Genomic DNA, 26,518 nt, shown 5'->3' on the forward strand with positions numbered 1-26,518 from the left:
TGCACAGAGCTTCTCCTTATTTCTTACAACTGCATATGGTTCTACAATAATCTTAATAAATATGTCAATTAAAAACTACCTAAAGGATTAGAAGTTTATACCATACAAACTGTAGGTACAAGAAACTTGGAATGGCTATATTAGCATGAGAAAACACATGCTTGCAGGCCAGCAACTCTATCAGAGATAAAGGAGCCTCATTCATAATGATGAAACCACCAGTTAAGGATTCTAAACACAAGCACAGAAAAGATCCTCAAATATACTACGTAAGTGAATAAATAAACCTGAGAAAATAAACCCTTGCGTGGACTTACCACGTCCTTCCTCCTGTATCTACATTGCAAGGAGTCTTAAAATTATCATGAGGTCCTGGTGTGATTTAAACAGAAGCACAGTATCAGTCACCAAAAGATAGTAATTGCACCACGTTTCACTTTGTTCTAATTAAAAACAAAGGATTGTATATCTTAACTATTTTAATCTAAATTCAGTACCAAGCAAGAAAAACACTTGCTTTTTGTTCTTTCCACAGAAAAATCACACAACCATTTACGTTTTGTCTCTCAAACTCTATACTTTGGAAATGATCGAAGATTGCATGGCAAGCTTATTTTAGTTTATTTGGACAGTTGTGTACATGCCAAAGTCCAACGCTCATTCAGAAGATCACTGAGGACAAGCGCATTCAGAGATTAAAATTTTAAACAGATTTCTTTGTCAACAGTTAGAAGTGTCTCTGGTAAATTATTTTCTCTGTGAGTTTACTAAAAAATTAACATCTCCTGATTCCAGAAGGACTGGGGATACTGCTTCTGCTGCTCTCTTGTAGGAATGATTGATAAGAAACTGGCACTGACTTTGTGTGAATTAATAAAAGGAAACCGTTTTCTCCCTTTGAACTTCTCTCCATAAAGTATCCTCTTGAGGATCACCTGTTCACACTCAATGGCCTTTCAGGAGCTCCTGGATCAAGTTGGTGGCCTCGGGAAATTCCAGGTCCTTCAGATGGTTTTAATTCTTCCCTTTGCGATGATGATAATATGTCAAATATTGTTGGAGAACTTCACTGCAGCCATTCCTGGTCATCGCTGCTGGGTGCCCCTCCTTGACAACGACACAGTTTCTGATAATGATACTGGCATCCTTAGCCCTGACGCCCTCCTGAGAATCTCCATCCCACTGGACTCAGACTTGAGGCTGGAGAAATGTCATCGCTTTATCCATCCCCAGTGGCAACTTCTTCATCTGAATGGAACCTTCACCAACATGACTGAGCCAGACAAGGAGACCTGTCTGGATGGCTGGGTCTATGACCAAAGCTCCTTCCCCTCCACCATCGTGACTGAGGTAAGAGGCCCCATTTACCTCTTTTGAGTATACAGTCTGGTTGTTTATTTCTTCGTTTGTTTGTTTATTAATTCATAGAATTTCTTTTTTTTAAAGATTGTATATATTTATTTAACAGAGAGAGAAAGAAAGAGAGAAAGCACAAACAGGGGGAGGAGCAGAGGGAGAGGGAGAAGCAGGCTCCCCGCTGAGCATGGAGCCCGAAGTGGGGCTAGATCCCAGGACTCCGGAATCATGACCTGAGCCAAAGGCAGACACTTAACTGACTGAGCCACCCAGGTGCCCTGGGTGTTTAGAAAAACAGGATAAACATGGTTCAAGTCTTCAGTTATTGTGTAGATACTGTAGTCAGCTCTCTTTCAGTCTTTCAGCAAATAGCGATTGCTTTATCTTTTTTTTTTTTTTCATTTAAATTTTAGGTAGCTAACATATAGTGCAATATTAGCTTCTGGAGTAGAATTCAGTGGTTCGTCACTTACATACAATACCTAGTGTTCATCACAACAAGTGTCCTCCTTAATACCCATCATCCATCTAGCCCACCTCCCTCCATCAACCCTCAGTTTGTTCTCTATAGTTAAGTGTCACTGATGGCTTGTTTCCCTCTCTCGTTTTTTTCTTTTTCCCCTTTCCCATATGTTCATCTGTTTTGTTTCTTACATTCCACCTATGAGTGAGATCATATGGTATTTGCCTTCTTAACTGCCAAGCACTTACAATGAATTTGAGGCCAGTGAAATCAACCAACTAGACATGAATTACACTAAATATAGTGTGAATACTAATGATTAGACAAGTAAGTACTTGATATAATGTGTGAAAAGTTATTTTTTGGTCATTTGTTCTCAGCCTAGTTGCAAGTAAATATAGGAAAGGGAGGCTGGAGAGAGTGATAACTGTTGCAGCAAGTGAACACTGAGGGATTGTAAGCGACTGTGAAACTCCTCTGTGCTGATTTCCTTCTCTTTCAGTGGGACCTAGTATGTAATTATCAGTCACAGAAATCAATTGTTCAATCCCTATTCATGGCTGGAATGCTGGTGGGAGGCCTCATAGGTGGTCATCTCTCAGACAGGTGAGTGTCTCCAGATCATTACTGCCCTTATTCTATGGTGTTTTCATCAGCTGATGATTAACTCTTTCAAAAAGAAGTCTTTATTGGGTTCCAATATGCAATTTATGCTGTTGTGGGTTGCCTTGGGTTCCCACGGAGCTAGAGATGGAAATGGAGAATTAGAATCTGCATGATAAATGCCATTTTGATGCCACACATATCTTTGTACAGGATACAGAAATGACATCTCCATAAAACCCGTGGAGATTTCAGAACAGTATTTAAAAGGAGGTACTATAATACATCATTTAGAAAGATGAGAAGTACCTATGGGCAGGGAGAGAAAGGTACTCCAAGAGAGGGGGTTCAGCTTGTTTAAAGACACAGATATGGAGAATAGCTTTGGAAGCCTTCGCCGGGGCTTCTGTGTTAAGTCCTTACTGGACCCAGTGAATTAAGTGCTTGTGAGTTTCAGACTGATCATCATGCCATGGTCGCCCCACTGTAATTAGTAGACATTTGTATAAAACACAATGAGGTGGTATTGAAGTTATATTAAGAAATAATTGTGGCTAAATCTAGCTGTTTGATTTTGTAGAAAAAAAGGGGGGGTGAGACTTGTTAGAGGTAAATTTTTGCAACCATATGAAGTAATTAATTGTGTCATGATTTGTGTTGTGAGAAGTTTGGGGTATCCTGTGCCTGGCAATGCCCATCATGAAGTGGCAGCCACCCATGGTAGGCACACACTCAGGTCTCCCATGGAAGAAATGGGAGACTTAGAGTATCTCTTATCATCTATTAGAAAAACTTCATTTAATTTTTCAGCTGAAAATTGGGAACTCTGAGTATATCACCCTAAATGTAATTCATAAAAAATTACAGAGTCAAAGTATTGATATTGACCAATCTTGTGACTGAGTCCTTTTTGATAATTCACCATAAAATGCTGATTGATGAGTTTATATGAGCATAGGGTAGGAGATGTGTGTATGTGTGTGTGTGTGTGTGTGTGTGTCTGTGTGTGTGTGTGTATAGAAAGTGGATATGACAGGATAGGAGAGTAGAAAATTTGGTGAAGAAGACTGAGCCTTATAGCTAAGCTACAGATTTTGAATAAAACGTAGGTAAAAAGCTTCTGAACAATGGTCTTGGCACCAAAAGCACAGGCAATGAAAGCAAAAATAGACAAGTGAGATTACATCAAACTAAAAAGCTTCTGAACAACAACAGAAAAAATCAAAATAAAAAGAAAATCTACAGAATGGAAAAAATATTTGCAATCCACATATTTGATAAAGGGTTAATATCTAGAATATAAAGGAAACCACTACAATCAAAAGGAAAAACAAAAACAAAACAAATAACTTGATTAAAAAATGGGCAAAGGAACTCAACAGATATTTCTCCGAAGAAGACATGGGCATAGACAATTGGTATATGAAAAGGTGCTTAATATTACTGACCATCAAGGAAATGGAAATCAAAACTGCAATGAAATACAATCTTACAACAGTTTGAATGGTTATTATATTCAAAAATTTGTTGCCAAGACCAATGTCAAGGAGCTTTTTCTCTGTTGTTGTTGTTGTTTCTAGGAGCTTTATGGTTTCAGGTCTAATGTTTATGTCTTTAATCCATTTTAAGTTAAATTTTTTTTTTACTGCAAACATATTTATTTATTTATTTATTTATTTATTTATTTATTTATTTATTTATTTTCTTTCCTCTTTTTATTATTAACATATAATATATTATTTGTTTCAGGGGTACAGGTCTGTGACTCATCAGTCTACGCAATACACAGCACTCACCACAACACATACCCTCTTCAATGTCCATCACTCAGTCATCCCATCCCTCCCGCCCCCCTCCACTGCAGCAACCCTCAGTTTGTTTCCTGAGATTAAGAGTCTCTTATGGTTTGTCTCCTTCTCTGGTTTCATCTTGTTTCATTTTTTCCCTCTCTTCCCCTATGATCCTCTGCCTTGTTTCTTAAATTCCACATATCAGTGAGATCATATGATAATTGCCTTTCTCTGATTGACTTACTTCACTTAGCATAATACCCTCTAGTTCCATCCACGCTGTTGCAAATGGCAAGATTTCATTTTTTTCGATGGCTGTGTAACATTCCATTGTGTGTGTGTGTGTGTGTGTGTGTGTGTGTATATATATATACACATATATATCACTTCTTCTTTATCCATTAATCTGCTGATGGACATCTGGGCTTTTTCCATAGTTTGGCTATTGTGGACATTGCTGCTATAAACATTGGGGTGCAGGTGCCCCTTCGGATTACAACATTTGTATCTTTGGGGTAAATACCCAGTAGTGCAATTGCTGGGTCATAGGGTAGCTCTATTTTCAACTTTTTGAGGTGCCTCCATACTGTTTTCCATAGTCAATGCCTCAGTTTTAATAACGGAGTAAACATCTAGACAGAAGAACAGTAAGGAGATAGAGGATTTGAGCATAAACTAGGATGGCTGACAGACATGTGCAGAACTCTCCACCCAACAATAGCAGAATATACATACTTTTCAAGGGTACATGGAACGTTATTTAGACTAGACTGCATTATAAGGCTCAAAACCAGGAATCAATAGAGTTCAAAAGATCAAAATTATATAAAATATTTTCTCTGATGACAATAGGGTGAAACTAGAAATCAATAGCAGAAGCAAAACTGGAAAATTCAAACGCATGGAAATCAAACCGCACACTTGCAACCAATGGGTCAAAGAAGCAATCACAAAGGGGATTAGAAAATACTCAGAGATCACGTATCGCATGGGGCACTGGGTGTTATACGCAACTAATGAATCATCGAACTTTACATCAGAAACCAGGGATGTACTGTATGGTGACTAACATAATATCATAATAATAATAAAAATAATAAAAGAAAATACTCAGAGATCAATTTAATAAAAAGTCAACATACCAAAATTTATGGTATGTACTGAAGACAATGCTCAGTGGGAAATGTATAGCTTTAAATACCTACATTAAAAGAGGAAAAAGAAGGGTAATGAAGTCAGCAAGAGGGCAGAATAGGTGGTCCCCAGCCTTATCCTCATATTGCAACAATGGTTTAGTGATCATCCACAGACAAAAATGCCTTTGTGGGAACCTTGGGATTCAGGTCAGAGGTTTCAAAAGCTCAGTAGAGGTTAAGATTGAGAAGGGCGGTCTTGAGAAGCATTGTAGTAGCAGGTTCACTGATTGTGGTCTTAGCTGTGGACTTGGAAGGAACATGCCCCCTGCATATCCAGTGCCAATCCAACTTTTCTGTGACTCTGCCACAAGCCCCATCCACCAAGTGACCCAGAAAATGCCATGCTCATTGGTGACCTTGATTACAGACCCGCTGATCTCAGACCTTACCACAGACCTTAAAGTGGCCCTGTGATCCTGCACACCAAGGTTCAAGGCAGTCTTGCCAGGCCAGGGGCCTGGCAAGAGCCACACCAGCCCATACCACCAGTAAAAGGCCCACTAATTGGGCCTGACCATGGAACCACAGCAGCCACATGACCCAGCTCCAGCCTAACCCAACCATGATCCTGGAGGCAGTCCTAACAGTCTGGGGACTCAGGAGGAGAAGGTCTTTACCTGCCAAAACCAGTCTATAGAGTCGAGAAGTGTCTGCTCCTTCAAATGCAGAGACACCAATGCAAGGCTACACAATCATCAAGAATCAGGCAAACATGACACCACCAAAAGAAACTAATAAAGCCCCAGTAACTGCCCCTAAAGAAATGGAGATCCATCAAATTCTTGAGAAAGAATTCAAAATAATTATCTTAAAAAAGCTCAGTGAAATATAGGAGAGCACAGATGGACAACTAAATGAAATCAGGAAAACAGTACAGGGACGAAAGGAGAAGTGTAATAAAGAAACAAAATACATAAAAAAAGAACCAAATAGAATCCTGGAACTGAAGAATCCAGTCACTGAATTGAAAAATTCAATAGAGAGCTTCAACATCAGACTTGATCACGCAGAAGAAAAAATAAGTGAACTCCAGGAGAGGTCTTTTGAAATTATCCTGTTAGAGGAACAGAAAGAAAAAAAAATTGAAAAAGAGTTCAGAAAGCATATGAGACTTATGGGACCAAATCCGGTAAGAGAATGAATGCATTATGGGTGTCCTAGAAGGAGAAGAGAGAGAGAGAAAAGGGCAAAAAGCTTATTTAAAGAAATAATGGCTAAGAACTCCCCAAATCTAGGGCCAGAAATGGGCATCTTGATTTATGAAGCCCCAAAGTTCTCAGATAGGTAGAATCAAAACTCAATGCCAAGTCCAGTCGAACTAAATAATCACATAATCAAAAGTTAAAGAGAGAATTTGTAAAGCAGCAAAGAGAAAGTGATTTGTCAAAGACAAGGGAGCTCCCAGAAGGCTATCAGCAGATTTCTCAGAAACCCTGCAGTGCAGAAGAGAGTGGGATGATATATTCAAAATATTGAAAGAAAAACCTGCCAACCAAGAACACTTTATCTGGCAAAACTCTCTCTTTATACCATATGATTTCATTCACATGTGAAATTTAGGACACAAAACAAACGAACAAAGGAAAAAAAAGAGATAAAAAAATGTACTCTTATCTATAGAGAATGACCTGATGGTTCCCAGAATGGAGGTGGTTGGGGGGATGGGAGAAATAGGTTGTGGGGATCAAGGAGTGCACGTGTCGTGCTGAGCACTGACTAACATATAGAATTGAATCACTATATCGTATACCTGAAACTAACACAAGTTAAGCATCCCGGAATTTAAAAAGTTAAAAATGAATGAACGAATGAATGAATAAGATAAAAAACAAATAAAACCTGAAAAAAAAAAGAACGAAAGAGAAATAAAGACTTTCCTAGACAAAGAAAAACTGAGGGAACGTGTCCCCACTAGAATGCCTAACAAGTGCTGGAGGGATTTCTGCAAGTTGAAACAAAATGGCACTAACCAACAACATGAAAGTTTATAAAAGTGTTTGTGGGGGGGTTCTGGTCCATCGTGGTGACATAGGAAGACCCTGAAATCACCCCGCATGGAACACACCAAAGAACACCTATATATAGAACAGCTCCTCCTGAGGAAGAAATGAAGGCCACTGAACAGCTTCTGGACAACAGGAGACACAACAGCAAACAGAACAGCAGGAGAGATTGAAACATGGTAACAAAGGCAATCTCCACCCCCGCGCTGTGAGGAATAGTGCTGAAGGACTGGAACAGCTTCCTCTGTCACTGGGCGCAGAAAAAAAAGCAACTAATATTACACTGTATGGTAACTAACTGGAATTTAAATAAAAATTTGAAAAAAAAATAAAAATAATAAGAAAATAAAAGAGCTGCTAGCATAAAAAAGAGACAGCACTAGAATTCCACCAGCCAAATGGGGGAGGAGCTGTGGGAACACTTCAGGTCGGAGGGACTGGAGAACGAAATGGTTGATGCTCCCCGTCCACTTTAAAAGCCCACACCAGAGCAGGTCTGAATGCCATAACTGGCTTGCTGCCTCAGAGAGCCCTGGGTCCACAAACCCATACCAGCCCTGGTCGAGCTGGAGCACAGAAAATAAGCTGCAGGTTTTGGTTTTTGGTTTTCTTCCCTTTCTTCTTCTTTCCGCCCCCCCTTCCTTTTGTCTTTAAAAAGTCATGGTTTAAAAAAGCAACTAGCATATCAAAGAGCCAGGCCTAGAATTTTGCCAAACAGGGTGGAGGGGAGCTGCTAGAATGCTTTTCAGGTGGGTGGGGCTAATGGACATTGTCCACACTTCCCCTCTACCTTGGAAGCACAGATCAGATCGGAGCACAGCCTGGGTGCCCTAACTGCCATGCTACCTCAGTGAGACCTGGGTCCCTAGCTCACATCAGCCCCAGGCATCCCACCAAGGTGGCCACAGGGCAGTGCACACTGGGACACTCCTGATTAGTGCTCACTACAGCCCCAGCCTTTGTGCCAAGGGGACATGGGGACAATGTGCCCCAGAACACTCTAGGCCCACACCACTTTGGCTTTAGTTGGCTTGCATCTGCTTCAGCTTTAGCTGTTTTGACAGGGTGTCTGCTACATGGAAATGTAGCAGGACCCTCAGCTCACACCAGCCACAGGTCTAGACAGCCAGAAAAAGTCACCAGGCACACACAGTCTACACTGGGGACAACCGTTCACAAGGCTATTCCTTCAAGTTTAGGAGAAGTAGCTCTTCTGCCAGATCCATAAAAATGAACACAGAAAATCAAACAAAATAGAGAGACAGAAAAATATGCTCTAAAAGAAAAAAAAACAAGGGAAAAGATCAGAAAAAGAACAAAATTAAATGGAAATAAGCAATATGCCTGATAAAGAATTTAAAATAATGATAGTAAAGATACAGACTGGAGAGAAGAGTGGAAGAACTCAGTGATACTTTCAATAAAGAGCTAGAAAATATAAAAAAGGACCAGTCTGGAGGGTATTATGCTGAGCAAAATAAGTCAATCAGAGAAAGACAATTATCATATGGTTTCACTTACATGTGGACTATAAGAAACAGGGCAAAGGACCATAGGGAAAGGGAGGGAAAAGAGAATGGGAAGTCATCAGGGAGGGAGAAAAACCATGAGAGACCCTTAACTATTGGAAACAAACTGGAGACTGCTGGAGGGGAGGTGGGTATGGGGATAGGGTAATGGGGTGATGGGCATTAAGGAGGGCACCTGATGTGATGAACCCTGGGTGTTACACGGAACTGATAAATTATTGAACACTACATCTGAAACTAAAGATGTACTATAAGTTGGTTAATTGAATTTAAATTAAAAAAAGAACCAGAGTTGAAGAATACAATAACTGAAATAAAAAACACACGAGAGGGAATCAACAGTAGATCAGTGGATACAGAAGAACATACCAGTGATCTGGAAGACAGGGTAATGGAAAGCACCCAAGCTGAACAGCAAAAGGCGAAAAGAAGTTTTTAACAATGAAGGTAGGTTGGGTCACCTGGGTGGCTCAGTCAGTTAAGCATCTGACTCTTGATTTTGGCTCAGGTCATGATCTCAGGGTTGTGAGGCTGAGCCCTGCATTGGGGTCCGTGCTGGGCATGGAGCCTGCTTAAGATTCTCTCCCTCTCCCTCTCTAAAAAGAAACAAAAAAGAAATTAGGGAAGACCTAAATAAATGGAAAGATATCCCATGTTAATGAGGTAGGAAAATGTAGTATTAGCACTAAGTTGGTAGTACTTAATCCAATCTATAGTTTTAATGAAATCCCTACATTGTTTTTTTGCAGAAATGGAAAAGCTGAACCTCAGATTCAGATGAAATTACAAGGGGCTCCAAATAGTTAAACAATGTTGAAAAAGAATAAATTCAGAGGACTTATGCTTCCTGGTTTCAGAATTACTACCAAGATACAGTAAATAATTACTATGGTTTTGGCATACGGATAGACATATAAGCCACTATAATAGAACTGAGAGTCCAGAAGTAAACTCATACATTTATAGCCAACTGACTTTCGAACAAGGGTGCCAAGAGCATTCAACGTGGGAAAGAACAGGCTCTTCAGCAAATGGTGTTGAACAACTAAATTTTCACATAAAATAGAATGAGGGGTACCCCTACCTGATATTCTATGCAAAAATTAACTCAAAATGAATCAATGATATGTAAAACTCTTAAAAGAAAAGTAAACGTTTACAACCTTGTATTTGGCAATGATTCTTAGACCCCAAAAGCACAAACAACAAAAGAAAAATAGGTAGATTGGATTTCATACAAATGAACATTATCATTATCAAGAAAATCAAAAGACAAGGGGTGAAAATGTTTGCAAATCATATATCTAAAAAGGGCTTAATATCCAGAATATATAAAGAGCTCCTACAACTCAACAAGATGATAAGCCATAAAAAAAATCATCAAAGAACTTGAATGGATTTGTGGAGAAATTGAAACATTTGCGCATTGATGGTGAGAATAGAAAGTGGTGCAGTCACTGTGGAAAACAGTTTGGCAGTTCTTCAAAAATCTAAACAGAGTTGCCATATGAACCAGCAATTCCCTGCTTAGGTGCATACTATAAAAAAATTGAAAACAGGGACTTCAACAGGTAGTTGTACATTGACGTTCATGACAGCATTATTTATAATAGCCAAAGGTGAAACAATCCAAGTATCCATCAACAGATTAATGGATAAACAAATATGGTATATATACAGAATGGAATATTATTCATTCAGAAAAAAAATGGCACATCGTACAACACAAACAAACCTCAGAACAATTATGCTAAATGAAATAAGACTGACACAGAAGGACATATGTATCCATATGTATCCATCGCCTTCTATGAAATATCTAGACTAGGCAAATTAATGGAGACAGAAGGTAGATTAGAGATTATTAGAAGGATAAGAGGGAAGGGGAGAATGAGGAGTTATCGCTTAACGGTTATAGAGTTTTTGTCTGGGGTGATGAAAATGGAAATAGTAGTGATGATTGTGAAACATGATGAATGTAATTAACCACTGAATTGTACGTCTACAAATGATTAAAATGGCAAATTTTGCATCGTATTATATATATATATATCTTACCACAGTAAATATATTCAAAACTTTCATTGTGACAGTTTGTCACAACTATCTTTGTGAATCGTGTTTCTAATTTTGTCAGTTTTGATTCATGTGTTTTGTAATTTTTCGAGTGTATATACATTTGACATTTTCAGCATTATTTCTGGAAATGTATTCTGTTTTGAAATTTATTTTATTTGATATTAATATAAAGACTGCAGTTGTTCTTTTTACTATATGAATTGCATATCTTTTTCTATCACTTTACTATAGTATTTTAAGTATGACTATTGACAGCATATAGTTTCTTTTTTTAACCTATTCTGGTAATCTCTGTTATTTGATAGAGTGTTTGGGCTATTAGCAATTAATTTGATTAATTGTGATTGTTGCTATGGTTTTGTTTCAGTCTACCATTTTATTATTTTTTTTCTATCTTATTTCCTGGATGATGGTAATGATCACGTTGTGGGCTCATTTGTTGTTTTTGTTCCTATGTTTCACACCTTTTGTCTTCTGGGGAATTATTTGAATATTTTTAGAATTCTGTTTCAAATATTGCAGGGCAATTCCCAATCCTAAACATTTTCCATTTGTTTCTCCTCCTGAGCGTGTAGATTAGCACGTTTTATTTAGTCCCACTTGTCCCCACTAAGCCCCCTTTTCCTGGTGCCCAACGATCCACGGAGTTTCCTTCTCCCTATTTGGCCTTCACCTTTCTCCCTTCACTCTTCACCTTATGCAATTCTTTCCTCTGAGAAATTTCTATAATTTTCTCTGTCTGGGCTGTGGCACTCTTACATTCTGTTGTAAATAAAGCACGTGGCTTGGGGCCTGTAAGTCCAGATTCAACAGAGAGGCCCTCTTACACACCCCTTAAGCAACTTTGATTGTTCCACTGATGAAACAATCGGTTGTGTATCAGTTTAACGTTAACCTGTATGGTCTTAGAGACCCTAGTACACAGTCAGCTCTCCTGTGTTCTAGACACTATACACCCTCTCTACTATGCTAAATACAGATGGTAGTACAACGATGCCCATAGTATTTTACAATTTCCAATATTTTATTCTTTTGTATATGGTATCACGTGGTGTCGGAGGCCTCCTGGTGATTGGATGATCGTTTTGTTACTGTTTGTCTACATTATAAGCACAGATATTATTTTTGAGATTTCTGTTGTTTTAGTTCTTGATTTGTCAAACTCTCAGGTACGAAGAATCACTTGTTAAAATATCCTCTAAATTTCAGAGTATATTTTTGGTCTTCTTAAGTTTGTTTTTGTTTTTTTCCCACAAAGTCTTATTGCTCTCATAATCTCATCTGACTCTCTGTTTCTTAGGTTTGGAAGAAAGTTGATTCTCAGGTGGTGTCTCCTACTGCTTACCATCTTTGGGACGAGTGCAGCTTTTGTTCACACCTTCCTCATTTACTGCTCACTACGCTTCTTGTCAGGTTGTTCTTCCATCATCATCCTGACAAATGGCATGATGCTCAGTAAGTCAACGATTTTGATCTTCTCCGTTTTCCAAGCCTTGAATTTGACCTTGAACTTTCACCGTTATCTGACATTAATATCCCAATCGGTTTTTCTTTCAGTCATAGAGTGGGTAAGGCCCCCATCTAAAGTCATGGCGATAACAGTGATATTCTGTGCCTTAAGTGTGGGACAGATAGTCCTGGGAGGACTGGCATTTGTCTTTCGAGAGTGGCGCACTCTGCAACTGGTGGTGTCTGTACCTTTCCTTGTCTTCTTTCTCTCCTCAAGGTATGAGCCTTCTTTCACATTTTGCCTTATGGGAACCTGGGGTGAGAATGAGGACCGAATTGGGATATACTGATTTTCTTATTTCCTGGACCCTTTCTTGTTGCCTGGACCTAAAACCCATGCCTCTCATCTGTTCAGTCTGTGCAATTTGATAAACAGAACAGGAAGTAGTAATGACCTTTCTGTCTGGGAGTCCTAGGTATTTTTTGTTTTGTTTTGCTTTAAATCTTACCCAGTTAGAGCAGTCATAGAGTTATTCCCATATTATTTTCCTTAATATAAAATATAGACTTAAATAGCTCAAAAAGAAATACTTTAAATTCTTTTTTTGGCTTTGGAATGAATCAGGTTATGGTAGTTTTCAGATTTTCATTTTTGTAGGTGAAGTTGGATAAAAGGAAGAGGCAGCAAATTTATTCAGAAAGGAGCAGCATGGCTTCTTCAGTACTAAATACTGGCATGCAGGTTGGATGATGGACAGCATGTATTCAGGGCTCCCTTTTCCTGTAAATAATTTTAACAGACATTTCTTTATGGATAACTTCATCCCTGTACTTAAAACCATCTAAAGGAGAGTCAAGTTTAGTTCATCATGGAGACACACTTACAGATTTAATACAATGAGATGAGTTCAGAGAGAGAAGAGAGTGTAATCCATGCCAGACTCATCCATTATGTCATTATGTCCTCCTAATAATCCTACAAGGAAGAGAGTACTAGTGTCTCCATTTTATTGGTGAGAAAACTGAGGCATAAGTGACTGACTTATGTAGTAAGTTACCAACATAGCTGGTAGTGGCAGGAGTACTTCTAATCTTTGTTGGGCTTTAAGCTTACATAATTTGGGGACTTCTTTATTTAAAGACTATATATCATGAGCACAAATTTGATAGAACCCATGCCAAGGTTTGGGAGGGATTTTGCTTGAGGAACTCTCAAGCTTAAATTTCATAAGCTTCTTCGAAAATCTGCTGAGTAAGCAGAGAGGCGTGTGGCCTCCAGAGTCTATGTTCCTGACCGTGAAGATGTACTGCAATGGATTGGTTCTTTCTTTCTTTCTTTTTTTCTTTCTTTTTTTCTTTTTTCTTTTTTCTTTCTTTCTTTCTTTCTTTCTTTCTTTCTTTCTTTCTTTCTTTCTTTCTTTCTTTCTTTCTTTCTTTCTTTCTTTCGATTTTATTTATTTATTTGACAGACAGAGAGACAGCCAGAGAGAGGGAACACAAGCAGGGGGAGGGGGAGAGGAAGAAGCAAGCTCCCAGCGGAGGAGCCTGATGCCGGGCTCCATCCCAGATCGCTGGGATCACGCCCTGAGCCTAAGGTGGACGCTTAACGACTGAGCCACGTAGGGGCCCCTGGATTGGTCTTTCTTACATTTTCCTAGTATTTGTGAAATAAAACTTGAGTTTCTATTCCTAACCCAATAAATGGTGGATATTAGATGGAAGGCAAAAAGCATCTGTAGTCAACAATCATATGACAAAGAAGCAAGAGAACTGACTACACTTGTGTGCCCTTCCTCCATCAGGTGGCTGGTGGAATCTGCTCGGTGGCTGATTGTCAACAATAAACCAGAGGAGGGCTTGAAGGCACTTAGAAAAGTTGCACACATAAATGGAATGCAGAATGCTGGAGATGCCCTGACCATGGAGGTGAGCAGGAAATGGAAGATGGTTACTGGGTTAGAGGGAAGACATAAGCTGACTCCGCCTTCTTGTTGAGATAGACAGACTGTTTTCCTAAAAAGGGCAGCCAAGAAGGTGAGCTTAGGTCCCTAGTCTTTCATGGCCACCTTACACAGAAGCCCCATTTTGAGCACTGTGCAACCACCTCTTCCTTTAGTTTGCTTCCTGATCTGAATCTTTAACCTATAACTCTTGTGGATGGCCTGCACCTTCCATGGCCTCATTTTCTTTCTTTTCATTTTTTCCAATTTTTATTTAAATTCTGGTTAGTTAACATATAGTGTAATGTTGGTTTTAGGAGTGCAATTTACTGACTCATATGACACCCAGTGTTCAACAAAACAAATGCCCTTCTTAATATCATTTTTGCTGCCGAGGTCAAATAGGTTGCTGCCTGTGTTCTCCTCTAGGATTTTGTTGGATTCCTGTCTCACATTTAGGTCTTCCATCCATTTTGAGTTTATTTTTGTGTATGGTGTAAGAGAATGGTCCAATTTCATTCTTCTGCATGTGGCTGTCCAAGTTTCCCAGCACCATTTATTGAAGAGACTGTTCTTTTTCCTGCTTTGTCAAAGATTAGTTGACCGCAGAGTTGAGGTTTCATTCCTGGGCTCTCTATTCTGTTCCACTGATCTATGTGTCTGTTTTTATTGAAATCTTGTTATTTACAAGGATGTGGAAGGAACTAGAGGGTAGTATGCTAAATGAAATAAGTCAGTCAGAGAAAGACAAATACCATATGATTTCACTCATATGTGGAATTTAAGAAACAAAACAGATGAACATAGGGGAAGGGAAGGAAAACTAAGATAAGATGAAAATTGAGAGGGAGGCAAACCATAAGAGACACTGAACCCTAGGAAACAAATGGAGGGTCGCTGGAGGGGAGGTGGGTGGGGGGAAGGGATAACTGGATGAAGGGCATTAAGGAGGGCACTTGACGTAATGAGCACTGGGTGTTCTAGACACCTGATCAATCACTGAATTCTACCCATGAAACTAATAAAAAATATCATTTTTGTGGTTTAATATCCCCGAGTCTCCTTTAACTCTCTACATCTTCTTGCATATCCCTTTCACACCTGTGATTGTATGTATAATAAGTTATGCTGGAAAGAAAGGGAGCATATCTCTCCTGTCCTGTTGGGTGGAGGTCTCGCCACAATGCCTGGCACCGTGTTGGCAAATGAAACATGTTTGTTGCTGTTTAAGGGTTTGAGATCCATCATGCAGGACGAGCTGGAGGCAGCACAGATCAAAACTACTGAGTTGGACTTGTTCCGTGTCCCCAGCCTGCGTAAGAGAACCTGTCTCCTGCTATTTGTGAGGTGCGCTCCACATAGTGCATTGGCAACCTTAAAAAGGGGGAGACATGAATCTATTTATTTCAAAGGTTCTAACAGTGTTGTGGGGGTGGGTGTGCTGATATGGAGATAAAAGATGAGGAAAACAGACTGAATACTGCTGTGCTGGGAGATGCGCAAAGGGTTATAAAAAGACTCACCGTATGATGAGTTAATTGTGTCATATTGCTCCATCGTCTCATCCTTGGAGATTGATGCTGGGACTTCCACCACAATACAGATTCTGGCATTTAGTTTCCTTCGTTTTTTTTCTTTCAATTTCTTTTTCAAATTTTTATTTAAATTCTAGTTAGTTAACAGACGGTGCAATAAAATCTTACTAACAGTAATATGAAGGGATAGTGAATATATACAACTTGATAAACATTTCAACTTGTAAAAATGTAACCAGCACCTAGATCAAGACAGAAAATCCTAATTCCCCAGAAGGTCCCCTTATGGATCCCCTACAGTGAGAACCACCGTTACACTGGCTCAACTCGCATTCCTTCCTCACTGTCCACCACATAAAACTTACCGACTGTGCTGCTCTCCATCACCACAGAGGAGTGTTGCCTAGTTGACTTTCACATAATATAAACCATAAAATGGTTTCGTGACAGCCCCCTCTCCTCAAGCTTATTTATGTAAGATCCACCCATTAGACGAACACCCTACAATTTCGTGATGTACTTCCATATCGCTGAACTTGTACTTGTTTCCAATTTGGGGTGTTACCACTAGGACTTTCTTAGAAAATCTTGTACTTTATCTCTAGAAGGATATAAGTACTTATTTTGACAGGGTTGGGGGGGATTTTAAATTAAATTCTGAATTTTTGAAGATTTACCCCCCCCCCAAAAAAGCATATAGAACAACATATACCCCCTGCCAAGCTTAAGAAAGTAACTATTGAATTTTACTGTTTACCTCTTTCCAGGCATATCCTGGGAGACCGTGTCTTCATTTCTTTGGATTGTGACTTTTTACTTTTCTCTTATCAACTAGGTCACAGGCTCAAGTTTCTGAGTCCTAGACAACCTGAGCTGAAAAAAAAAGTAGAGATAATTGTCAAGAAAGGACTTACTTGCTTAGAATTGCTGTGATCTGTGGTGGTTTCTTGGGCTTTAATGTCTAAATGTAGCTCTCTCTGGGTATAGCAGATCATTAAAGTGGACTCCTCTCCCTTAGATAATTTCTGGGTAAATTGTAGATCCCCAGTGGGAACCTCTGATTATATTTCCTATGGTACAGTTGGTGCACATTTGCTTGAATTCTGACATTTTTCTCTTAGCCCTAGAAAATCATATATGAACCTTAAATTCCCTAGAGCTGTGTCAGACCTCAGGACATGGTGCCCCCAGATAAAAGGGACTCAGGTAGTCTCTTTGCAGCTTCAGTCACTAGTTGAGCAAGTTGAGCAAGACCTGGTTGAGCGCTTCACAGTATTGTGGTTGAAGGAGAAGAAGGACTCACAGCATACGGACACCCCTCAAAATAGAAATTCTTCCCCGCAGGTTTTAATCATTCTCTATATCATCTAGTTTGGTGATTGGGACAGGTTATGTTTCCCAGTCATTGCCAACTCTTTGCTTAGGGACTCAGATGAAAGAATGACAGAAGGAGTATTGTTTTTATGTATTGCCAGGAAATTATTTATAGTAACTTTAAAATTATACCTTAAAATAATGCATTATACAAATCAGACTGGGCCTTTATTCTTGAACACTGACCGCTAGCTGTCTGGGTTGATATAGTCATCAACTGCAGCATGTAGGCTTTCAATCTGACGGCACGTGTCTTTCTTCCTTTGTTCATTACAGATTTGGAATCACAGTACCCTTTTATGGCGTCATAATCAATCTACAGCATTTTGGGAGCAATATTTTCCTATTCCAGGTAGTCTTTGGAGCTCTCACTGCCATAGTCCGAAGTCTTCCTCTTTTAGTACAGAATCATATGGGCCGTCGAACAACCCAGACACTTTTCATGTTCCTGGTGGGACTTTCTGTTTTGGTCAACACGTTTGTGCCTCAAGGTGAGAGAAGGCTGGACTTTGGGGGAAAGAGGTGTCTTTTCCCCATCCTTTAGGGATTGTATTGGTCACATTTGTCTGAAGCTGGGAGTAAAGAGAAGTGCCAATTAAGAGCTAAGTATTCCCCAAAACCAGTCTGAGGGTTTAAAGCAAATCCTGCTAAGATGTTGTTGGGAAAAGAGCCAAAGGTCCACAAGGAGCAGCTCAGACATGTATTTCTCTTCATCACATCCTGAAAGTATCTAGAAACTGGTGTCATTTATTCCTGACAGTTTCTTTAGGATAGCAATTGATCACCTGCCTTTTGGCCTTTAACATTTTTAGTAACAAGCACGAAGGGCCTAGGTTTTGCAATTATATCTCATGTGAGGACACAATGTGGTCACTTGCTCTGTTTGGGCTCTTCATTACCAGCTTTGATGACTTGTCTACTTCCTGATTGCTCTGTATCCAGCTGTCAGTGTGGTGTTAAGTCACCATGACAATAGCCCTTGCGTATGGGAGTCTTCTTGACTTCTAGGAAATGAAAATTTCCCCCTTTTTTCAAGTAGCGAAGGAGTGTACAATAGAAACAAGGAATTAAGTAGATTAAAAGCCTAGTCCATTCCAGTTAGATGACTTTGTAAATTAACAGAATGATGGTATGTAATGACCAGGAGAACATTAGTGGGCACTATAACTCAGCTATGTCCCAGTGCAGGCATGTATCTTATAGCATTACAGGTTTGTGTAACTCTACTCCTCAGAATATCATTAATGATACAGGCTTACTCCCTTACAACAGAGTCTTTTCCAATATTATAAAGCTATAATTAGATTTCTTTTTATATCGGGCAGAAAATCAATTATCTGCAACTTTTCTTTATTGGTTCCCAAATTCTGACATTTTTTTCCTAAATAGAAGTTTCCATTCTTAGTTTCTTATGTCTAACATTCTTCTAGATGTGGCTTCTCTTGCCTGTCGACTCATAGAGTGGTCCTGTTTTTTACTATTCTATCATGCCATACCCGCCCCATGACAATGCGATATCTATACAAGCTTGACGGACACATCCAGCCTTACCTGGGATTTTCCTGGTTTTATCAATGAAAATCCCTGTTGCTAAAACCCCCAATTCCCAGGAAAACCAGGATGACTTGTCACTTTAAATTCTGCACTTTAATTTTGAAGTGTAGACAACTGTAAAGTCGACAAACTTAGAGCTGAGTCCTAACCTCAGTAACTGTCCACATGACTGTCCCACCTTCTACAATAGGGATATAATACTGGACAGAATCAGTAAAAGCACAACTAATGAATCATGGAACTTTACATCAAAAACCAGGGATGTACTGTATGGTGACTAACATAATATAATAAAAAATATTATTATAAAAAAATAAATGTACAAAAATCATCCTAAGATTAAAAGCCTAATTTCAAGTCTGTCATCAAAAAAAAAAAAAAAAAAAAGTAAAAGCAAATTTCTGCCAGATTCACCTCTTCGTCTCCTTCTTTAGAAAATCTGAGATATGGAGAGACAGACTTGCTGCAATTAACCCAGATAAATTTATGTGCTTTTTAGAACCTATGTGCTACAATTCTACTTTTCTCAGCATATCGACCACTCTGTGCTCTCTGACACTATAAAATGTTCTACAGTATGGCTCAAACAAACCAATAACCTACAAGGTCTTTTTTTCTGGCTAAATTTGCTGGATGCTGATTCCTTCAGCCCAGATTTCTTAGTCTCACTTGTCTTTCTGTCTCCAGAAATGCAGACCCTGCGTGTGGCTTTGGCAAGCATGGGAATCAGCTTTGCTGCTGCTTCTTTCACTGGTTTTTCTGTCCACCTCCTTGAGCTCATCCCCACCGTCCTCAGGTATGAGTTTATGGATGTTTTGCTAGGGCATCAAACAGAACATTCTCAGCTAATTGGCACTTGTTGCAGGAATAAACACAATAAGACCTAGTTATTATAGGGGCGCCTGGGTGACTCAGTTGGTTGCTTATCTGACTCTTGATTTTGGCTCAGGTCATGATCTCAGGGTTGTAAGATAGAGCCCTGCATAGGGCTCCATGCTAAGTGTGGAGCCTGCTTGAGATTCTCTCTCTCCCTCCCTCTGCCCGTCTCCCCTCATTCTCTCTTTCTCTCTCTCAAAAAAAGACCTGTTTATTATAAAAGCAATCATTTGTAATTATAACAGTAATAATATGCTAACAACATTTTAGCCAAAGTTTATTGAAAACTGACTTTGTGCCATGCACTGTGCTGAGCAGTACTTTAAAGCATCATCTCATTAATCTTTGTAACAACTCATCGGGGTAGGCGCAATGTATAAGAGTTTGTGTCAAATTACGAAAATGAGTCTTAACACACTTTGAGCCTGACAAAGACAGCTAGAAAATAATAGAACAAATCTAAAAAACAAGTGTTTGTCATCAAAGCCCGTGTATTTAACAATTGTGTTCTAGCACTTTCCATCTTTTATTAAGTCAAAATAATGTATCTCAAGTTACATGTGCAGATTTTTACCAGATTATTATGTATTGTTGTTTACCCCTCAGGGCAAGAGCTTTAGGATTAGACACAGTGGCTGGTAGGTGTGGGCCAACAGTAGCTCCCCTCTTGATGACCCTAATGGTATATCTTCCCACATTGCCCTGGATCATCTATGGAGTCTTTCCCATCATTGCTGGTCTTGTTGTCCTCTTCTTACCTGAAACAAGGGATCTTCCTCTGCTTGACACCATCCACGATATGAAAAAGAAGTGAGTAAACCTTCCAGCCATCTCCTGGGAGGAACTGTGTGCCTTAGGTCTGTGGGTGAGAAAGGCAGAACACCACATGAGTCCTTCAGATCACTGAGAAGGTTCAGCTTTGCCTGGAATACTTCCCTCTCAGGCCACTGCCTTTCATTAGTGGCAGGGTCACTTCTATCCCCTGTGAGTTCCAATCTAGATTGCAGAAATCCCCTCTGCCTAGAGCTCATCAGTAGTTTCAGTGGTGAAGAGATGAAAATTAGCTCTGCTGTCATGGCACATACTAGCTGCCTTCATAAGAGATACACGTTCATGATGGTATTTCATGAGTCTGAGATCCATAGGAGCTCAGACAGGAAAGGGAAAGGAATGCCACGGCCCGTAAAGGAATAATGTTAGGAAGATCATATAGAGTTAAAATTTTTTTGAAAAGATAATAAAAGAAAGAAATCTTGTTTAGGAGCCTTGGTATTCAGACAATTTTACTGCCACAAGTAATGGGAAGATTGAAGAAAGAGAAAATAAGAAACTAGCAAAATATTTTAAATGAGAAAAATGGTATACTTGTTTCCTAGGGCTTCCATAATCAAGTTCCACAAACTGAGTGACTTAAACACAGAAATTTATTTCCTCACCGTTCTGGAAGCTGGGAGTCTGAGCTCAAGTGTCAGCAGGGCCACACTCCCTCTGAAGGCCTTAGGGAAGGGTTTGTTCCAGGCCTCTCTTTTTTCTGGTGTATCTCTGGCTTGTGGCAACATAACTCCAATCTTCACATGGCATTCTCCCGGACGTGCCTCTGTGTTGAGATTTTCCCTTTTGTGATGCCCGTCATATTGATTAGGGGCCTGCCCTACTCCAGCATGACCTCATCTTAACTAATTATATCTTCAATAACTACATCTGCATGTAATAATTTCACATTCTGAGATACCGAGAGTTAAAACTTCAATGTATGTTTTTGGGGAGGGAGGAACACAATTCAACCCAAACAAATGGGAAGTTCCTTGAAGACTGTCAATCCACTTCTTGACTTTCCAAAGGTGTCACTGGCCAGAGGTCTGAAAAGACCAAGTGAGAGTAGCAACTTTTATTTTATTTATTTATTTTTTTACTAGGAAAATATATTTATTTAGCAGAATTCGGTGATGTTCAACCAGAGGAAAAAACAGAAGCAGTGCTGGAAGGACTGACTAGCCATTTAGAAGAAAAGTTGGTTGGAAAACATTGTCTCATTTGACATCAAAATAAATTTCAAATGAACAAATCAATTAAATGTAAAAAAGAAAAGTGATAGTATAATAATATTTAGGTGCATATTTTTATAATCCTGAACTAGAAACAATGTGCACTATATGAACCTAAATTCAAACACCCTAAGTAAAAATGTTTATAAGAGTTGCCTACTTCAAAATTTTTAGCAGCATGAACAAGGTTAAAATCCAAACAAAATGATTAAAAAAATTTGTAACCAATTCTTTAAAAGATTTTCAAAATTTCTTGTATATATATCCTAATTATGAATAAAGGAAATAACACCATGTGTGCAAGGGCAAGTAAAGACTGAAATACAAATAGCAGTAAACATACAAATACGTACAACTCCACTAGTAATCCAACAATGTTAACTTAAGTACCAATGAAGTCAGATGACAAATATAAAAACGTTTGATAGTAGTGGGTGTTGGGAAGGATATACAAACCCAGAAAATATCATATATTACTGAGTTGAGAGTATAAGTCAATAAACATTTCTGGAGACCAGTCTGGACACAGATTAAAAATGTCAAATACAGATCACTTTAGATGTAGAGTTGCATTTTTAGAAAATTATTATAAAGAAAGAATAGGTAACTTGCATAAATATGCACTATTGTAACACTCTTTGTGCATTGAGAGTAGCAACTTTAAAACTGCTTTCTTCGGTTTTATTGCAGGAATTTCTTGGATCTGCACAGGCAGCAGAGGGCTTTTCCAACATTAATATCAATGTGCCCTGAATTTTATTGGATGATAAAAAACCAGTAGTTGGAGGATCAATTTGCACTTGTGCATGGAAAACACACAAACTTATTTTTATATTTTCTTTTTTTTAAATGTTTGCTTTTTTTTGACGACTGGTTCATTGATTGGTTGTTTCTGTTTTGTTTTTCCAGCAAAGAAGTCTCAAGAAAAGTAAATGAAATAAATTCCTCCGTAAGAGTGACAAAAATTTAAGGTGTTTTCATGAGCTGACTGGTGAGGAGAAGAAAACTATGAAAGAAAGATAAAACACAGGAATTTCCTTTTATATCTACAAACTAGCAAGAAACTGTACTGGAAAATGAATCTCAATTACAATTATTGCATTAATTTGCAGTTAAAGAAGTAATTTGTGAGAACATGTAATTCGATGAACACTCTAATATTTTTGGAAAGTAGTTGAAAATTTCAAATTTATTGGTAAATTATTAATACACAAGATGATTCAGAAACAAAGGAAAACCATGGAATGAAGATGTAGCTGGCTGAGAGAGAGAGAAAAGGGATTACATGGGTGATGGGGATTCAGGAGGGCACTTGTGATGAGCACTGGGTGTTGTATGGAAGTGTTGGATCACTGTATTGGACACCTGAAACTAATATCACACTGTATGTTAACTAATTGGAATTTAAATAAAAACATGGGGGAAAAAAAAGAAAAGGCAGCAGAAAATTTATTTGAAAAAATAATAGCTAAAAACTTCTCAAATCTGAAACAGATATCCAGATCCAGGAGGCACAGAAATTTCTACCCCACCCCCCACCCCAAACTCAATCCAGGAGGTTCACACCAACACACATAGTAATTAAATAGGCCAAAAGTAGTGATAAAGAAAAAAAAAATTAAAGCAGCAGAACAAAAAGAAGATAGTTACCTACAAGGGAAACCCCATCAGGTCATCAGTAGATTTTTCAGCAGAAACTTTGCAGGTCAGAAAAGGGTGGCATGATATACTCAAAGTACTGAAAGGAAAAAATCTGCAGCCAAGAATACTGTATCCAGCGAGGTTATCAATCAGAATAGAGGGAGTGATAAAAAGTTTCCCAGACAAACAAAAACTAAAGGAGCCCATGACCACTAAACCGGCCCTGCAAGAAATATTAAAGGGGACTCTTTGAGTGGAAAGGGAAGACCATAAGTGAGATTATGAAAAGTAAATAAACACAAAAGCAGTAAAAACAAGTATTTCTGCAAAAATCAATCAAAAGATGTATAAAACAGAAGGTTGCAAAATATGACATGATATACTTAAAATGTAGGTCAGGGCAGGCAGAGGGAGTTAAGAATGGGTTCAAATTTAAGCAATCAGCAACTTAATACACACTGCTGGGGGCGCCTGGGTGGCACAGCGGTTAAGCGTCTGCCTTCGGCTCAGGGCGTGATCCCGGTGTTCTGGGATCGAGCCCCACATCAGGCTCCTCTGCTATGAGCCTGCTTCTTCCTCTCCCACTCCCCCTGCTTGTTTCCCTCTCTTGCTGGCTGTCTCTCCCTCTGTCGAATAAATAAAATCAAATCTTTAAAAAAAATACACACTGCTGTAGGCAGAAGATGTTATACACAGAGCTACTGATAACCACCATTTGAAAACCAGTAATAGATATGCAAAGAATAAAGAGAAAGGAATTAAAGTATATCACTATAGAAAGCCAACAAGCTATGAAAGAGAGCACGAGAAGAAAGGATCAGAGAAAGTCTATAGAAACAAGTATCAAACAAGCAACAAAACAAGTAACAAAATGGCAATAAATACACACGTATCAATAATTACTTTGGATGTAAACGGACTAAAATGCTCCAGTCAAAAGACGTAGGGTGACAGGTTGGGTTAAAAAAAAGTGATCCATCTATACGCTGCCTAAAAGAGACTCATTTCAGATGGAAAGACACCTGAAGATTGAAAATGAGGGGATGGAGAAATATTTATCATGCAAATGGACATCGAAAGAAAGCCAGGGTAGCAATACTTATATTGGACAAAATAGACTTCAGAACAAAGACTGTAACAAGAGACAAAGAAAGATACTATATAATAATAAAGGGGACAATCCAACAAGAGGATATAAAAATTGTAAACACACACCCAATATGGGAGCATCCGAAACATAAAACAGCTAATGACAAACATAAAGGAAATAGTGGATACTAATACAATAACAGTAGGGAACTTTAATAACACACTTAGGTTGATGGACAGATCATCTAAGTGGAAAATCAACAAGGAAATAGTGGCTTTGAATGATACACTGGACCAGGTGGCTTTAACAGAAATATTCAGAATATTCCATCCTAAAACAGCAGAATACACATTCTTTTCAAGTGCACATGGAACAAGTTTCAATAAATTAAAAAAAAAACAAAACTGAAGTCGTGCCATGCATCTTTTCTGATCACAATGCTATGAAACTAGAAATCAACCACAAGAAAAAATCTGGAAAGAGCACAAATAGCTGGAGGTTAAGTAACATGCTACTAGAAAATGAATGGGTCGACCAAGAAATTGAAGAAGAAATAAAAAATTACATGAGAACGAAAATGAAAACATAGTGGTCCCAAATCTTTGGGATGCAGCAAAAATGGTTCTAAGAGGAAGGTTTATAGTAATACAAGCCTATCTCAAGAAACAAGAAAAATCTCAAACTGAAAACCTAACCTTACACCTAAAGGAGCTAGAAAACAAATAAACAAACAAAATCTAAACCCAGCAAAAGGAAAGAAATAATACAGATCAGAGCAGAAATAAATAACATAGAATCTAAAAAAAAAAATCCAAACAAAACAGTAGAACAGACCAAGGAAACCAGGAGCTGGTTATTTGAAAAGATCAACAAAATTGATAAACCTGTAGCCAGACTCATCAAAAGAAGAGAGGACCCAAATAAACAAAATCACTAATGAAAGAGGAGAAATAACCAACACCACAGAAATACAACAGTTGTAATTGAATATTATGAAAACCTATATGCCAACAAATTCAACAACTTAGAAGAAATGGATAAATTCCTAGAAGCGTACGCTTTACTAAAACTACAGCAGGAAGAAATAGAAAATTTGAACTGACTGATTACCAGCGATGAAATTGAATCAATAATCAAAAAACTCCTCAACAAACAAAAGTCTGGGACCAGAGTTCACAGGTGAACTCTACCAAACATTTAAAGAAGACTTAACGCCATTATCAAACTATTTACAAAAACAGAAGAAGGAAGAAAACTTGCAAATTCATTCAATGAAGCCAGTATCACCTTGATACCAAAACCACATAAAGACACCACAATGAGAGAGAGAGAGAGACCGAGAGAAATGCAAGCCAATATCTCCAATGAATATAGGTTTGGGTTTCAAGTTCAGATGGCAGAGTAGTAGGGGAATCCTATGCTTGCCTCGTCCCTCAAACACAGCCAGATAAATGTCAAATTCTTCTTAACACCCCAAGAAATTGATGTGAAGACTGAGAACACACTGTCCAGCTAGAGGAGGGGAAACGGCTACATCAGAAGGTAGGAGCTGCGGAGAGTTGATTTGGGGGCGAACAGAATTGCGGGTGCTGTAGGGGGAGGGAGCCCTCATCATGGAGAGAGGGGCGCGGGAGGAGAGAGAGAGAGAGAGAGAGAGAACGCGCAGGGGATTGCACAAGAAAAACTCTTCCCCGAAACCATTGACTAGGAAAAGGAGGGGGGCTGACTACCACAAGTCCTTAGAAGCAGCGGAGCTCAAAATTTGAAGTTTTAGAAGTTTCGGGGTCCTGACTGGCAGGCCTAGTGGTGCTCCAGTGAGGAAGGAGCTCAGAGACCCGGGAGTGGACAGCGTGCTCTGAGGATCCCCTGGATCCCACGGGGAAAAACAGTTCCCCTTCTCGGAGTGCATTTGGGAGAGTGGCACTGCCCCTCAGGGGACAAAAGAGATGGCAGGCGCCCTGGAGGGGCCCTGTTAATTCGCATAGCCTCGGAGGC

General features: G+C 39.0%; 1 protein-coding gene across 3 annotated transcripts in view; it reads left to right on the plus strand.

The window, feature by feature from the left end:
- The window catches only part of SLC22A10 (solute carrier family 22 member 10), a 38,287-nt gene extending 15,170 nt beyond the window's left edge, over nt 1–23,117 (plus strand). Inside the window, exons 2-11 of one of the 3 annotated variants that reach the window (XM_008707534.2) lie at nt 918–1,350; nt 2,322–2,425; nt 12,320–12,474; nt 12,577–12,745; nt 14,271–14,394; nt 15,640–15,755; nt 17,594–17,808; nt 19,559–19,667; nt 20,354–20,557; nt 22,702–23,117. In XM_008707534.2, coding sequence (XP_008705756.2) covers nt 949–1,350; nt 2,322–2,425; nt 12,320–12,474; nt 12,577–12,745; nt 14,271–14,394; nt 15,640–15,755; nt 17,594–17,808; nt 19,559–19,667; nt 20,354–20,557; nt 22,702–22,762 — 1,659 coding nt within the window. In that variant the 5' untranslated portion in view covers nt 918–948 and the 3' untranslated portion in view covers nt 22,763–23,117. Of the gene's footprint in view, nt 1–727; nt 1,351–2,321; nt 2,426–12,319; nt 12,475–12,576; nt 12,746–14,270; nt 14,395–15,639; nt 15,756–17,593; nt 17,809–19,558; nt 19,668–20,353; nt 20,558–22,701 lie in introns of those variants that run through there. The other 2 variants (XM_040639265.1, XM_040639266.1) reach the window with 2 other exon arrangements.
- Nucleotides 23,118–26,518: the final 3,401 nt, after the last annotated feature.

This window comes from Ursus maritimus, unplaced genomic scaffold (assembly GCF_017311325.1).
Source record: "Ursus maritimus isolate PB19 unplaced genomic scaffold, ASM1731132v1 scaffold_23, whole genome shotgun sequence".
Taxonomy (NCBI): domain Eukaryota; kingdom Metazoa; phylum Chordata; class Mammalia; order Carnivora; family Ursidae; genus Ursus; species Ursus maritimus.